The 13,822-nt window shown below is 48.2% G+C and overlaps 1 protein-coding gene across 1 annotated transcript; it reads left to right on the plus strand.

The window, feature by feature from the left end:
* Window positions 1–262: 262 nt before the first annotated feature.
* Window positions 263–13,007, plus strand: tecta (tectorin alpha). The gene is made up of 23 exons (XM_040182728.2): window positions 263–326; window positions 411–547; window positions 653–940; window positions 1,703–1,840; window positions 1,926–2,091; window positions 2,193–2,605; window positions 2,898–3,468; window positions 3,558–4,168; window positions 4,248–4,818; window positions 5,166–5,794; window positions 6,380–7,037; window positions 7,455–7,654; window positions 8,224–8,604; window positions 8,760–9,046; window positions 9,211–9,491; window positions 10,104–10,214; window positions 10,388–10,590; window positions 11,013–11,176; window positions 11,276–11,524; window positions 11,788–11,950; window positions 12,042–12,126; window positions 12,340–12,459; window positions 12,783–13,007. Exons 1-23 carry the CDS (start codon window positions 263–265, stop codon window positions 12,866–12,868), a joined length of 6,576 nt encoding a protein of 2,191 aa, XP_040038662.2. The 3' UTR covers window positions 12,869–13,007.
* The last annotated feature ends 815 nt before the right edge of the window (window positions 13,008–13,822 follow it).

Genomic DNA, 13,822 nt, shown 5'->3' on the forward strand with positions numbered 1-13,822 from the left:
ATCCTGACACATTGTTCAGGCATGAATAATGGGGTCTTTTCAGGGCTCCTCTGGGGAGACCTGGGAGCCTGATCTTAAAGATGTAATGGGATGTTGGTTTGATGGTTCCCCCTCCTCTCCACTTACGTCTAAGGGCCTTGTTTATGAGAAGTTGACTTATGACTCATGTCTGTCTCCAGTTCCATTAACTTTAAGGGAAAGGCAAGACAGATAATGTGTCAGTTGCTTCAACATATTTTTCCATTTCTCTTTTTTTTAAAGAATGGTGAGGCCAGGTTGTCCAGTCATTCTGCTCCACCTCTTCAGCATCTTTGTAAAGGCTGGAGGTACGAGTCATCCACAATATCAACTCCTTCATCTTCTAGGTTAGAAAAAAGTACCATTTAATGAGCTCTTCATTCTCCATTTAGGTAGTAAGGACATCCTGTATCCATATGGACCCGACCATAGGGATCTAGAGACTCCCAAGATGGATGATGGGAGTTCTGCTGAAATTACTTTGCTCATTCAATTCTATTTCTTCAGTGTCCCCTACCGTACCATCTATGTAAGCTTTCATCAAAAGCTCTTATTACTGCACAGAAATATAAAATACGTCGATCTTGCAATGGATGAAGCATAAAAAATACACCTCTGTCTGTTCTGCCCGCAGATCAACAACAACGGTGTGATCTCCTTCAACGTGCAGGTTAGCCAGTTCACACCAGAAGCTTTTCCTCTGAGTGACAGTCGATCCTTCATTGCTCCGCTTTGGGCAGATGTGCACAATGGTATCCGCGGAGATGTGTACTACCGGGAGACCATCGAACCAGAAATACTGGAAAGGGCAACGCAAGATGTCCGGCGGTACTTCAAAACCTTCCCCACTTTCACAGCCACCTGGGCCTTCATTGCAACATGGCACCAAGTCACCTTCTATGGAGGAAGCCAGACAACTCCGGTATAGTCCAAACACATCTCCACAGAGCGCTGTTTAGCTTAGCTTAGCTAAGTCTGCTGAGATAAATCCGAACCGGAGAAACCGCTAGCGTAGGTCAATCGAAAGATTCAAGTCTATACGTTTCAGAAATAACATGCTTACATGCTATTGCCCGCATTTAGTGTTGGATGCTAGCAGTTTTACCCTGCTTTGTCTTTTTTCTGAGCTATGGTAAAAACGTCCTGGACGTCTATCTATTGCAATACCAAGAATCTAGTTGCTGATTAGCTTTCTCAAAGACGTTTTATACATTGACCTACATCTGGAATATTCTTAATTTTTTATTTTTCAAAGTTACATACAACAATTGTTTTACCAGCATATCTAGGAGATACCAAGACATGTTTTCATTTGGAAATCACCAAAATAATAACGGACACAAATATCGTTTAACTGAATCCATTTTGATTTTATTTGAAAATTGAATTCCTGTCAAATTGACAATTGTATTTCCCAAGTGTTTGCCTTCTGTTTATTTTTTCCAAATAGGGAAATGTCTCTTCAGCAACCATATCTACAGAATATAATTTAGTCAGACATTTGCCTAGTGCCATTCTGACTCATCTACTGGGCTCTGTAATGCAGTTTGGGGAATCTACTGTGTGGAAGCTTTGTTGAATGTTGAAATGTTTTGTCTCAGTTCGGGAATTTTTCCTATTTATAACGTTGTGTCTGTTTTTTCCCTTTTGAAAAACTATTTCCACCCTCTTGTTGGACTAAAAGGTCAACACATTCCAAACTGTACTAATCTCAGATGGTGTGACATCCTTCAACATGTTCAACTACGGGGAAATCACATGGAGCACGGGAACAGCCAGTGGTGGCGATCCTCTGACAGGACTGGGTGGGACGACAGCTCAGGTAGTCTTTCATACGTACATTCGTCCTCTCGGTGAAATTGATGAAACAGTTTACCCTACAACCCTCACGTCTTTTCCCTTTTCAGTCAGGTTTTAATGGTGGAGACATTGGTCGCTTCTTCAACCTGCCAGGATCGCGGTCGAATGATGTGGTGAACATTGAACAGACAACCAATGTAAATACCCCTGGTCGCTGGTTGTTCCGCGTAGACACTGAACTGATAGATCCCGCCAATGGCTGCAGCTTCAACGGCAAGTTGAAATGTCAAACAGTGATATTGATGTCCACACAGGCTTCTCTTACAAAGAACTGTACTTAAATTTCTCCTCTGTCTTCTATACATCTGGTCCAGGCCGTTTTTACAGACGAGGGGAAGTTTTCTGGCTGTCTGACCAGTGTTTACAGCGATGTCGCTGCCTTGACATCAACAATGAAGTGCAATGCCAAGAGTCTCCATGCGGGCAGCTGGAGACCTGCGAGCAGCAAGAAGGGGCCTTTTACTGCCAGCCAACACGCACCAGCACTTGCGTGGTATTTGGAGACCCCCATTACCACACCTTTGATGGCTTACTATATCACTTCCAGGGAACTTGCTCCTACCTGCTGGCTCGCCCCTGCTGGGAGGTGGCGGGGCTTCCTTTCTTCAGCATTGAGGCCAAAAACGAGAACCGCGGTGTCGCATCTGTTTCTTGGCTTAGAGATGTCACAGTGGAGGTGTATGGTCACAGAGTAATGTTACCCAAAGGCAGTTTTGGAACAGTCCAGGTGAGAATCTTTGGCCCCTTTTTTATCTGGCGTAAAATATGGGCCTTGTGTGTTCTCGTAAGTTGGATTTGTTGGGGGTATTGTTTTTGGTTCTGTGGCTGCATTAACATTGGTTTGGACAGTAAACTAATCTTTTGGGTACCTGGATGAATCCTAGGACTTATATTCTAAACCTTTTATTCTGATAAAGGGAGAAGAAGGTGAAAGTATAGTATATAGTATTATATATATTAGCATGATATATATAATACGTTTTGTAACACCCTTGTTTACTTTTCCTTCATCTCTCCAGGTGGACGGCTTGGTGAAAACTTTACCTGTACAATTGCAGCTTGGTGCGATCAGGGTATACCAGTCTGGGGTTGCCATTGCTTTAGAAACAGACTTTGGACTATTGGTGACCTACGACGGCCAACACTATGCATCCATCTCCCTACCAAGTTCCTACTTCAACAACACTTGTGGCCTCTGTGGTAACTACAACGACGATCCCGCTGATGATCCTGTGCTTCCTGACGGCTCGCTAGCAGAGAGCGTGGTGGAATTAGGGGGCAGCTGGCGAGCAGAGGACACGGACTGGAGGTGCACAGATGGCTGCGCCCAGAACTGCAGCGTGTGTGACGCGGTCACAGAGGCCTTCTACTTTCGCCCCGACTACTGTGGGCTCATCAACAAAACCGATGGACCTTTTAGGGACTGCAGAGCTGTGGTGGACCCTACAGCCTTTGTGTATAGCTGCGTATATGACATGTGCAGCAACAGGGATAACATCACCACACTCTGCCAGGCCATCCAGGCCTATGCTCTGGCCTGTCAGGCCCTTGGTGTCACGATACGACCGTGGAGATCTCGCACCTTCTGCGGTGAGATTCCATTTGATCCAGTCAATGCAGGTCCTTCAACATACATTAATTCACTCATCTCACATCATTTCTTCTCTCTTGGTTCTTAGCTTTGTCATGTCCAAAGTTCAGCCTCTACCAAGTTTGCACAAGTGCCTGCCCGGCTTCGTGCTCGGACCTCACTGCTCCCCTCTATTGTGCTCACCCTTGCACTGAGGGCTGCCAGTGTGACCCGGGCTATGTTCTCAGTGGCAGCCGTTGTGTTCAGCTGGAGGACTGTGGTTGCGACCACAATGGCCTCTATTACCCTTTGAATAACACTTTCTGGTCGGGCCCCAGTGGTGAGGAAGGTGAGTGTGCACTCCGCTGCACCTGCGGGCCTGCTGGGGAAGTCTCATGCTTCAACGAGTCCTGCAAGGAGGGTGAGGTGTGTGTTGCGGAGATGGGCTTGCCTGGTTGCTACCCTCGGAGGGAGGGAGTGTGCTCAATCACCCAGAACTCGGTGACGACCTCCTTTGATGGCACATTCCTGCTGATCCCAGATGACAGCTCGTACTACCTACTGAAGTTGTGCAGTGCAGTGCCAGCTAACGGCTCGATGGTTGAGGTGAAGATGGGCAGGCGGCTGATGAACAAAGGCCCCACTTGGAAAAGACCTGTGGTAGTTACAGTGGCAAACCTGGAAGCTCAGATAGGAGGGACAGATTTTGATATAGTAAAGGTTGGTATTTTCTCTTCAGAGCAATATCCTTTTGTAATCTTTTTGCACACCGGTTGAGGTGACACCTTTTGTGTTCCAGGTGAATGGTGAACCAGTGTTGCTCCCGTATGTCCATCCGTTGGAGACAATGATGATCTACAGAGCACCAGGCAATGCCACAGTGGTGGAGTCCCGTGGTCTGCTTCGTGTCCAGTACACTCGACAGGGCTTCCTCAACATCTCCCTCTCCACCCTCTTCTACAACGTTACCTGTGGTCTATGTGGCGTCTTCAATAGCAATGCCACTGATGACCTCCGTCTTCCAAATGGACGGCAGGCGGAATCGACTGAACAGTTTGCTGACGGCTGGCGCTCTATTGCCGATGACCTCACTTGTAATGGGGACTGCGATGCCCTTTATCAGATGTGCACCGACCTGCGTCTCTACCAGAATCCTTGGATGTGTGGCAACATCAATGACCCAGGGAATAGTTCATTCCTGGCATGTCACGCAGTGGTGAACCCCTCGCCGTTCTTCAGGAACTGCTTGTATAACATGTGTGTAAAGGAAGGGAATCGCTCAGCCCTGTGCTCTTCCCTGCAGGCGTATGCCACTGCCTGTCAGGACGCTCAAGTAGGCCTCGCCTCCTGGAGGAGCGTCACTAACTGCCGTGAGTTCATAGGTCTTCATTTCAAAGCACCGGATTCCCATTTTGATTCTTTGCTGAGAGTGAGAATAAAATATCATCTTTTTCTTTCTTTCTTGACTTTCCGCTTCCTGTCACTGTTACATACACAGATACACAAATATATACCAATACTTTCATACTTGATTTCCTCTTTAACCACCTATTCTGTCGCTCCCCCTTTTTGGAAAGCCCAAAAGTATTTTTTTGTTAAAACTGTCGACAGTGTACATCTGCTTCTGAGAAAAGCCGCCATTTAGTTCTCCAGTCTTTTTGTTTTTCCCTGTCTTTGCTCCTCTCTTGCTTTATCTTACAATGCTCTTCTGTCTCAGCTCTTCCCTGTCCACAGAACAGTCATTTCGACGAGTGCACGGGTGCCTGCCCTCTGACCTGTGCCAACTTGGACGAACCTGAAGAGCCGTGCCCTCTGGCGTGCCAGGAAGGGTGCCAATGTGAGGAAGGTTTCGCGCTGCGCGAAGGCCTGTGTGTGGCGCGCAGCGATTGTGGCTGCATGGGCCACGGACGCCAGCTGGCCACTAACCAGACCTTCTGGACGGACTGGGAGTGCCAGGAGCGCTGCTTCTGCAATGGTACTGACAACAGTGTGTACTGTCAGCTCGCACCCTGTCAACCGGACGAGTACTGCGAGGAGAACGACGGCCTGTACTTTTGCAAGCCGCGCACTGAGGCCCTGTGTGTGGCGGCTGGTTACGGACATTTTCTGCCATTTGGCGGCGTCCCGTTTGAACTGCAGAGTTCTTGTAGTCTCAGGATGGCCACCACCAACTGTGGGGGCGAGAACAGTGACCGCACGACCACGAGCGAAACTGTTCCTCAATTTAAATTGGCAGCTCGTAACGAGGAAAGGGACACAGGCCAGGCAATTTGGGTGAGGGGCTTTGTACTGGAGGTCTACGAGTATGAGATTGAAGTGTCTCGAAGCTACAAAAACACTGTCACGGTGAGTGCATAAATAATAAATTAAGCAAGAGCTTTAAATGTATTTTCATTTCAGGAAATGTCCATCAAAGGCATGTTCCCTGAAGGTCATCATTGTTATATGTGTGAGGACATGTTATTTTTAATCAAGCCGATTGAATAACCAGGCGCAGGGTGAATTCCTCTTTGATTGGCTTAAGGTGGATCTAATTTCAATGGGCATCTTTTATCAGGCTGGATTTGGCTCAGACAAAACCCGGACCCTGAGCGACATTTGGACTGGGTTCACAAACCGACTAAAAGATCTGAGGAGGAATGGAAATGGCACACACACCAACATTTTTTCTTTCTGTCTCTCTCTAGATTATTTGAGAAACGTGTAGAAGCTCTTTCAGTGAGTCTTAATGTTATCCATTCATCACCCGGACTTCCCGACACACTTTCAAACATGCAAGGCAGTTTTATGACTTTACTGACTGAAAAGTGTTTCAGCAGGAATGTGTTGGGAGTGTGTGTGTGTGTGTGCGTTTCAGATGATGTGCATCATAGAATAATAGTTAGACCTGTTCAAAGTAGAGCCAGTTTTATTGAATCTCTCTTCTCTCAGGTGAACAAGGAGCGTTTGTACCTTCCTCTGAAGCTGGGCCCAGGGAAGGTCAACATCTTCTCCTGGGGCACGCAGCTCATTCTGGAGACAGATTTCGGCCTGAAGGTAGCGTTCGACTGGAACACCCTCCTCCTGTTGACTTTGCCCCGCGACCTCTACAACGCTGCCTGCGGCCTCTGCCAGGGCATGCCTTTGTCGCCTCCCACCCTTACCACCACTGACTGGGGCATGGCCTGGGCCGAGAGGGACACCTTCTGCCAGGTGGGCTGTGGAGACTCCTGCCCGCGCTGTGGCCTGGGAGAGACCAGCGCGGCAAATGACGCCCCACTCATGGTGGGCGACGGCGACGGGAACATCGGCACGGACAACGGGGAGAACGCAGTCGACACAGGCATACGCTTCCACATCGGAAACGGACTGTATGTGTTTGTGGAGCCCGAGGCGGTGAGGCTCTGTGGGCTGATTGTGGATCGAGGGGGTGCGTTTGCGCGCTGTCACAGCAAGGTGGCGCCGGCGTTTTTTTATCAAAGCTGCCTCCAGGACACCTGTTTGGACCAGGGAGCTCAGGACACAGTCTGTAACTGGCTGCAGATGTATGCCAGCACCTGTCAAACCCAAGGCGTGCCCGTTACAGGCTGGAGGAGCGACACGCCGTGTGGTGAGTGCAAGTCTGGGCTCACCGTGATCTCACCACGCACTTCAATCACATGTCCAAACACTACACACAGTAAACTGCACCCGGCTGCTGTCAAACCAAACATTGTCTTTATTCAACATTTATCATTTTATGGGTTACACAAGATCCAGCTGTTCATTTTGATTTTGTTAATCTTGAATTTTGGATGGAGCACGGCGGTTCCTTCTTCTTCTAGTCTTTGTGCTAAGCTAAGCTAACCATGATCTCGTCAACTGCAAAAATATTAGACTATATTGAGCCACATAAGCTCTTGATGTGGACGCTTCATTCATCCCAAAATATTCAACCTAGAAAAGTCATGCCGGGAAAATTCCCAATGTGCACAACGTCTTCGGTGCAGTCGTTCCCTAATACCTTTGCCTACCTACCTGCCCGCAGTCCACAGCTGTCCACCCAACAGCCATTACTCCAGTTGTGTGCCGGTTTGCCCGCCCCAGTGCGCCCCGGCCCGGGGACAGAGGGACTGCAGCCAGGACTGTGTGGAGGGCTGCCAGTGTGACCAAGGCTACGTGCTCAACGGCAAGGGCTGCATCCTGCCTCAAAACTGTGGCTGCTACACTGATGGCAAGTACTACGAGGTCAGTCTCTCATCCAGCACGACACGCAATAAAGTCCTTAAATCAGGCAGGGATTACGGCGAATAAAGGAAAGCTTGCAATGTTGGGTCAGAATTTAGAATCGTTTGAAGGGGGCTGAAACTAAGGATTATTTTCTTTTATTAATTGATTCATTATATAGGTGGTGGAGTGTAACAAATAGAACAATACCATCAACATTTCATATCATATGAAACGTACCTTTGCATATATATTGGAACATCTGGATTGACTACAAGCCCATTTTCTATGGGCTCCAGATCAGAAAACTAACGATTCTGCTCCCCCTCCTGTATGCTGGTTTTTTAGAATATACCTCCATCCATACTAGTATCTCCAACACCTCGAGAACTTGAGAAGATGCACCATAGTTTTACCATTTAAGTCAATCAGAGCAAACCAGGCTTTTTGGAGGGGGCTTTATAGATGTATTCAGACCTGATTTAGCATTTAGAAAGCCCATGGTGAAATTATTCTAATTTTCTGTCAATCAACTAATAAATAACGAATGAAATGTTCTCTTGATGGTTTTAACGGAATCCTTATTTCAGCCCAAACAGCTGTTTTGGAACAACGATTGCACCAAACGCTGCCAGTGCATCGGACGGAACCTGATCCAGTGCGACCCGAGGCGCTGCAAGGCCGAGGAGGAGTGCGCCCTGCGGTACGGGGTGCGTGGCTGCTTCGCGCGGCGCTCCCAGCACTGCGTGGCGTCCGGCGGGGGGGTCTTCAGGACCTTCGACGGGGCATCGCTGCGGCTCCCGGCCTCCTGCTCCTTCGTCTTGTCCACTAACTGTCGCAAGCTGCCCGACCTCTCCTTCCAGCTCATCGCTAACTTCGACAAATGGAGCACACCCAACCTCACCACCATTTCCCACGTCTATCTTTACATCAACGAGGAGAATATCCTCATCTCTGGCAGCACCGTCAAGGTGAACAAAGCATCGGATGCTCATTTGTCCGTATACATCAGCCACATTTGCTTCATTTTTTATTTGAACACAGCAGTTTGGTTCAATTGCGTAGACTGTAACAAACAGAAATAAAACTTGCTTCAGTTTTTAATTCCAGCAAATGGTGTTCACAGGTCAACGGCACGCCGGTGTCGGTACCGTTTGTCACTGGGCTGATGACGCGCCTGTCGACGTCCGAAGGTTTCATCGTCATCGACACGCCGCAGGACATCCAGGTCCGCTACAACCACTTCAACACCCTGAGCATCACGATGGGCCAGCGGCTTCAGAACAAGGTGTGCGGCCTCTGCGGGAATTTCAACGGAGACCCCAGCGACGACTACATCACCTCCAGGGGCAAGCCGGCCGTCAGCGCCCTGGAGCTGGCCCAGAGCTGGAAGACCAACGGCATGCAAAACAGGTGTGTGTGTTTGGGGGGGCTGCAGACGTAGTTTGGCCTTTCAAGTTTACACACTAGGGGTTCCTTCAATCCCTCAATCATCACTCCATGCTCGGCTTACAATGTTTACTGAATATTGATGAAATAATAACTTTAATAGCTGGGTGTCGGTCTGCCTCCTCCAGCTGCGATGAAACCCAGTTTGTGGCTCTGGCTCAGTCCTGTGACAACACGGAGGTGCTGGCGCTGCAAAGCGAGGACGCCTGTCAGAAGCTCACCCAGCTGAAGGGTTTCTTCCAGCCGTGCCACGGCCTGCTGGACCCCCGGCCCTTCTACCAGTCCTGCTACCTGGACGGCTGCTACAACCACCGCAAGGCCCAGGTCTGCGGCTCCCTGGCGGCCTACGCGGAGGCCTGCCGCTCCATGGGCACCCTCACCACCAAGTGGATCACCCAGGAGAACTGCTGTAAGGTCTCTTGTGCTCTCTCAGCACTCACACTCGTCTCTTGTAAAATGGTGTGACGGGCGGATGAGAGTTTCAAAAGTCTCGTCTGGATATTGGGTGGCACAGTGTATTTCATCAGCCAGTCTGGTTGTTTTAAAGGTACCATACTGCAATATCTGTCCACTTTAATCTGGGGACCCGATTCACAATAGGCCTTATTTATTCATTTTGAAAAGAGTGAATTCTTGCAAATTTTTCCTGTCATTTCCTCATCACCATCTTATGTTGAAAAGGAAAACCAGCCATTTTGAGGAGATACACATTTGATGAATTTGTTTTATGTGATTTATTGAAACACTTCAAATGAATGCATGTAGGTGGAGTTAACTGCCTCTTGTGTTTTCCTCTAATTACTTAAACCAAAATGTTCACTGGACTTTTATGTTACATTAAATATTATAAGCAGGCAACAATTATCAGAACAACACTGGCATTCAAGGTCCCTCTTGTGGCTCAGAGCTGTACTGCAGATATAAATGTTAAACTAGATACACCGTGGGACGAATGCGCACGTCTTCTTCTCGAGCCGGCCCTGTGGGAGACAGCTAACATTGTGTGTGGACCTGTCTTTAGCAGAATGGATCTACGACCCCTGTGCGGGAGACATCTGCACAAACTTCACCTGTGAGCTGGAGAACGGAGGTGACCTGTGCGGCTGCCCGGAGTTACCTGCCAGCACTGGAGGTTGGAAGCTTTACAAAGCAGCCGAGTCCTCATATCATCCGTCCCAGTTTCAAACCCGTCCCAGTAGCTTTTTGCAAATTAGAGGGGGGGGCAGAATTGTTTTTATTCTGGGCCAAATACAGAAAAATCTCGATTTTCTTGGTACTTGATGTGTGTGTGTGTGTGTCTGGCAGGTGATGATGACATCATCCAGGCAGAGGTGAACTGTAAGCATGCTCAGATGGAGGTCTCCATCTCCAAATGTAAGCTCTTCCAGCTGGGCTTTGAACGGGAGGACGTCCGGGTCAACGACCAGCACTGCGCCGGCATCGAGGGAGAAGACTTCATCTCCTTCCGCATCAACAACACCAAGGGACACTGTGGCTCCATCGTGCAGGTCAGCTGACGTCTTTCCCTTTTCTTACTTACTCCCTTCGACTGGGGCTTCTTTTGATCCTTTCGCTTTCGAGCTAGATGGGCTTTTTTAATAACCGTTTATATGCCTTTATTCTTTCTACAGTGTAGGTTTGGCAAAATACTTTACGTCCCAAATGTGTACGCAGGCATTTATTTGATCAAAAATAAATTAAATGTATTTGTTGTGGAGACCTAATACCGAACTCAGGGATTCAAATACGTAATCTACAAACTAATGAATGACGTCATGGCGACTAGATCCATTTTTTTTAAAAACTCCACAAAATGCTAGAATAGTAAAAAATGTGTTTGATTAAATGAATTAAATGGTGCATAATAAGGCAGGCTTACCCGATTGATAATGACCTCCTCATCTCGCACGCCTCTCCGTTTCCCTGCCAGTCGAATGGCACACACATCATGTACAAGAATACTGTGTGGATAGAGAGTGTGAACAACACCGGGAACGTCATCACCAGAGACAAGACCATCAACGTGGAGTTTTCCTGCGCCTACGAACTGGACCTGAAGATCTCCCTGGAGACCGTCCTCAAGCCCATGCTCAGGTCAGACGCAGCCCGCGTGGAGATGAAGGTTTTCCTTCAGTGAAAAAGCGAAACGCTTCGGCCCGGGCCGTAACAACCAGCTGCGCTTTTCTCCCCCAGCGTGATAAACCTCACCTTACCGACCCAGGAGGGCAACTTCATCACCAAGATGGCTCTGTATAAGAACTCCTCGTACCGGAACCCGTACAGGGAGGGGGAGGTGGTGCTGAGCACGCGAGACATCCTCTTCGTGGGCGTCTTCGTGGAGGGGGCGGACGAGAACCAGCTCATCCTCATCGTGAACATGTGCTGGGCCACGCCGTCCCGCCACAGCAGCGACCGGCTCCGCTACGTCATCATAGAGAGAGGGTGAGGTTCACGCAGGGTCACCGTGCCGCTCATCACACGCACACAACTAAATGGTTTGGCAGAGAAAATGCCAGAAAATAGTGAAAAAATGGCAGAATTTCCCCAATTAAAAAAATGGTGTCCTTCAAAAGCTCGTTTTGCCCAAAGCATAACACAAAGATGTCATCGTTTGTACAGTCAACGCTCGTGCAAAGTCCCACCACGCTAAGAAAAAAAGGCCCTCAACGCGGTCGATTCCGATTCACGCCGCTGTCTCTCTCTAGGTGTCCGAACATCAAGGACAACACCATCGGCATGGCGGAGAACGGCGTGTCGCTCACCTGTCGCTTCCACGTCACCGTCTTCAAGTTCATCGGAGACTACGACGAGGTCCACCTCCACTGCGACGTCACCCTGTGCGACTCTGAGACAAACGCCTGCAAAGTGGTGAGAGAAGCCCCACGATGGGGAGGAAGCGGAAGGCGGGCGACGAGACGGCGTCCGCTGTGTTGTGATGCGTTTGCTCCTGTGCCCCCAGAACTGTCCGCACAAGAGGAGGATGTACTCGGGGGACGGCGACCACAGAGAGCACATCTTGACTGTGGGGCCTATAAGAAGGAGGGGTAAGTGAGGTATCTTTGGAGCGGACGCACCTCGAGAATCAGTGGAAATCTGCTCAAAGCAGATAATAAAGTTCAGAATTTAACTCCCCAACGAGACCGCTTTACGGAAATGATTCATTTCCGAATCTAAACCCGGCCCTTTCTACGTGTATTCAGTCAAACACGCAAAGCTTTTGCCCCTGATTCACTCGCCTGTGACGTCTTGCTTTTCAGAGGCAGACTGGTGCGAGCAGGAAAACGGAGGCTGCGAGCAGATCTGCACCAGCAAGGCCACCGGACCGGTCTGCAGCTGTGTGACCGGGATGCTGCAACGAGATAGAAAAAGCTGCCGGAGTGAGCACACGGACACACACGTGCACTGACCGGGGGGGGGGCGCACGTAGCCCGGCGACGCCGTGTTAACGCCACGTTGCATCCCGGCACACGAGTTAGAATTCACATTGATACTGATGCAATAAAGACACTATGGTTTTGCTCATTCACCTTTTGTATGAAGCCAAGGTATATACAGTATGACCAGTATATTTAGATGTATGTGTTTATGTGTATGCGTGTACGTGTGTACTTATATGCGTACACACAACACATTTGTGACGCAACAAGAGAAAGGAGGCCTCCGAGCATCCTGTATAATTAATGTTCTCTTCTTTTCTCAGCTGTGAGCTCGAGCGGTGACCTCACACCCGCGATGTCTCTGCTGAGCGTCAGCGCCGTGGTCTCCGTGCTCCCTCTCGTCTCCTAACGCCAGGCAAAGGAGAATACAACACAGAAAAGACTTGAAGATGCACAACGTTTTAATGGGCATGAATTAGCGAGTAGATCAGCTGTGTTCCAGTCGAAATATCCAAAGCGGACGCCGCGCATTCGCAAATGTTTGAGTCCACTTATGAGTGATGCACGGAAGGTAACTAAACAAGAATAATAAGTCAGCTTCTTCTCCTCCGCCAATTTATTTACAATAACAGGAAACTTTACTGTCCATTCTCATCTACTTAAAGACGCTATGTGAGGACATTTTCTTTAAGAGATCTTTCAAATTATTATGATATCTTGTTTGTAGAAAATTGTGTTTGCCAAAGTGTCTTTTTAATACAACCAGCAGGTGGCGCCAAAGTAAGACATCCCTGTGTTATTGTGTATGAGCCAGTCATTCCCAAAGACATGTTCAGTCATCTAGAAACGACCTTTTTCAAATACTCAAATTCAAATTTACATCAGTTTGTGGCGTGCAGGGGAAAGGATTTATTTCATACCGTCAGCAGTAGGGAAAGTACATTGTGCAGGAAGTGAGTGTTTATGTGTAAAAAGGGCACCTTGGGATATTAATTATTTCAGATTCATTGCGAATCTTGGCGTCACAGACAAGTGCCCACGTTGTGAGATATGCAATCATTTTTTAATCATTTTCATCACTTCCATGGTGGTAACAATCATTTCAGACTCACTGATTAATTGAACACGATGCTTGTAAAGACGGATAATATGTGATGATTTATTGTAATCCTGCCAATAGAGTACGGTTCTGTGAGCATGGTTCCTTATACATTCTCAATGTCAATCTTATTATGAAAGCCCTCAGTGTTCTTTACTGATGTTTTGGATTATTAGCAAAAATAGGCCTCTTTTGCTGCCTTTTTATGTACAAATGTACAGTCGTTTTCTGTAACTTTGGTAGTTTATGTCATGACCTTTTTTT

Source organism: Gasterosteus aculeatus, chromosome 7 (assembly GCF_964276395.1).
Source record: "Gasterosteus aculeatus chromosome 7, fGasAcu3.hap1.1, whole genome shotgun sequence".
NCBI classification, from domain to species: domain Eukaryota; kingdom Metazoa; phylum Chordata; class Actinopteri; order Perciformes; family Gasterosteidae; genus Gasterosteus; species Gasterosteus aculeatus.

What these genes read in the sequence shown, in the direction of transcription:
- tecta (XM_040182728.2), top strand. Translation starts at nt 263, where the DNA reads ATGGTGAGGCCAGGTTGTCCAGTCATTCTGCTCCACCTCTTCAGCATC. An exon ending in TCCCCTACCGTACCATCTAT is followed by an intron (nt 548 to 652) that starts GTAAGCTTTCAT and finishes TTCTGCCCGCAG; the next exon opens with ATCAACAACAACGGTGTGAT. An exon ending in GAGGAGCGACACGCCGTGTG is followed by an intron (nt 7,038 to 7,454) that starts GTGAGTGCAAGT and finishes ACCTGCCCGCAG; the next exon opens with TCCACAGCTGTCCACCCAAC.